The sequence below is a fragment of the Scomber scombrus genome, unplaced genomic scaffold, assembly GCF_963691925.1.
Source record: "Scomber scombrus unplaced genomic scaffold, fScoSco1.1 SCAFFOLD_291, whole genome shotgun sequence".
In the NCBI taxonomy this organism is placed as follows: domain Eukaryota; kingdom Metazoa; phylum Chordata; class Actinopteri; order Scombriformes; family Scombridae; genus Scomber; species Scomber scombrus.
The window spans coordinates 1-2,500 of record NW_026910507.1 but is presented as its reverse complement, the minus strand read 5'-3'; the positions used below and the strand labels follow the sequence as shown (position 1 = coordinate 2,500).

The window sequence follows — 2,500 nt, the reverse complement described above, 5'->3', positions numbered from 1 at the left end:
CATGTCTCTGACCATCAGTCTCATGTCTCTGACCATCAGTCTCATGTCTCTGACCATCAGTCTCATGTCTCTGAGGATCAGTCTCATGTCTCTGACCATCAGTCTCATGTCTCTGACCATCAGTCTCATGTCTCTGACCATCAGTCTCATGTCTCTGACCATCGGTCTCATGTCTCTGAGGATCAGTCTCATGTCTCTGACCATCAGTCTCATGTCTCTGACCATCAGTCTCATGTCTCTGAGGATCAGTCTCATGTCTCTGACCATCGGTCTCATGTCTCTGAGGATCAGTCTCATGTCTCTGTGGATCAGTCTCATGTCTCTGAGGATCAGTCTCATGTCTCTGACCATCAGTCTCATGTCTCTGACCATCAGTCTCATGTCTCTGTGGATCAGTCTCATGTCTCTGACCATCAGTCTCATGTCTCTTTGTCCTCAGACCGACTCCGAAGGTGGAGTGGACAAAAAAAGACGGAAACCTGGATGAGATGAGCAGAAATCTGGAACTCTACAACCGGCGTCTTCACTTCCACCATGTCAGTCAGGAACATGATGGAGAGTACGAGTGTAGAGCCTCCAACACGCATGGACACGCCAAGCATTCCTTCACCCTCACTGTGGAAGGTACCTGCTCTACATACATGTAACATATCATACTACATACATACAACATATCATACTACATACATGTAACATATCATACTACATACATACAACATATCATACTACATACATGTAACATATCATACTACATACATACAACATATCATACTACATACATGTAACATATCATACTACATACATGTAACATATCATACTACATACATGCAACATATCATACTACATACATACAACATATCATACTACATACATACAACATATCATACTACATACATGTAACATATCATACTACATACATACAACATATCATACTACATACATACAACATATCATACTACATACATGTAACATATCATACTACATACATGCAACATATCATACTACATACATGTAACATATCATACTACATACATGTAACATATCATACTACATACATGTAACATATCATACTACATACATGTAACATATCATACTACATACATGTAACATATCATACTACATACATGCAACATATCATACTACATACATGTAACATATCATACTACATACATGCAACATATCATACTACATACATACAACATATCATACTACATACATGTAACATATCATACTACATACATGTAACATATCATACTACATACATACAACATATCATACTACATACATGTAACATATCATACTACATACATGTAACATATCATACTACATACATACAACATATCATACTACATACATGTAACATATCATAAAATATGAATGAATGATGATGTAATAGTGGAATTAGTTAGGACTGTGTGCGTGTTCACACTGTGTTTGATTGACAGGTAATTGTGACAGGAGCCTATCATTAGTTTAAAGCAGCAGACAGTATAATAAAGTTGTGCAGTATAATAAAGTTGCGTTTGGGTGCAGTATAATAAAGTTGCATTTGGTTGCAGTATAATAAAGTTGCGTTTGGGTGCAGTATAATAAAGTTGCGTTTGGGTGCAGTATAATAAAGTTGCGTTTGGGTGCAGTATAATAAAGTTGCATTTGGGTGCAGTATAATAAAGTTGCGTTTGGTTGCAGTATAATAAAGTTGCGTTTGGGTGCAGTATAATAAAGTTGCATTTGGTTGCAGTATAATAAAGTTGCGTTTGGGTGCAGTATAATAAAGTTGCATTTGGTTGCAGTATAATAAAGTTGCGTTTGGGTGCAGTATAATAAAGTTGCGTTTGGGTGCAGTATAATAAAGTTGCGTTTGGGTGCAGTATAATAAAGTTGCATTTGGGTGCAGTATAATAAAGTTGCATTTGGGTGCAGTATAATAAAGTTGCATTTGGTTGCAGTATAATAAAGTTGCGTTTGGGTGCAGTATAATAAAGTTGCGTTTGGTTGCAGTATAATAAAGTTGCGTTTGGGTGCAGTATAATAAAGTTGCGTTTGGGTGCAGTATAATAAAGTTGCGTTTGGGTGCAGTATAATAAAGTTGCGTTTGGTTGCAGTATAATAAAGTTGCGTTTGGGTGCAGTATAATAAAGTTGCGTTTGGTGCAGTATAATAAAGTTGCGTTTGGTTGCAGTATAATAAAGTTGTGCAGTATAATAAAGTTGCGTTTGGGTGCAGTATAATAAAGTTGCGTTTGGGTGCAGTATAATAAAGTAGCATTTGGTTGCAGCGGCTCCGTACTGGGTGAAGCAGCCTCAGGCTCTGCTCTACTCTCCGGGGGAGACGGTGAGGCTGGACTGTCAGGCCGACGGGATCCCGACCCCGAATATCACCTGGAGCATAAACGGCCAGTCCCTCTCAGGTGAGTCTAACACTGGGTCAACTTTACTTAACATTTTTTGGGTTTTTCTGGACCTTAAACTTCATTCTGCTAAACGTTGATGAATGTCAG

The 2,500-nt window shown here is 38.0% G+C and overlaps 1 protein-coding gene across 1 annotated transcript in view; it reads left to right on the top strand.

Annotated features, from left to right (window-relative positions):
* The window catches only part of LOC133977087 (neural cell adhesion molecule L1-like), a gene marked incomplete at its 3' end in the record, with an annotated part of 19,356 nt that extends 16,946 nt beyond the window's left edge, over nucleotides 1-2,410 (top strand). Inside the window, exons 7-8 of the mRNA XM_062415226.1 lie at nucleotides 440-624; nucleotides 2,279-2,410. Coding sequence (XP_062271210.1) covers nucleotides 440-624; nucleotides 2,279-2,410 — 317 coding nt within the window. The remainder of the gene's footprint in view (nucleotides 1-439; nucleotides 625-2,278) is intronic.
* Nucleotides 2,411-2,500: the final 90 nt, after the last annotated feature.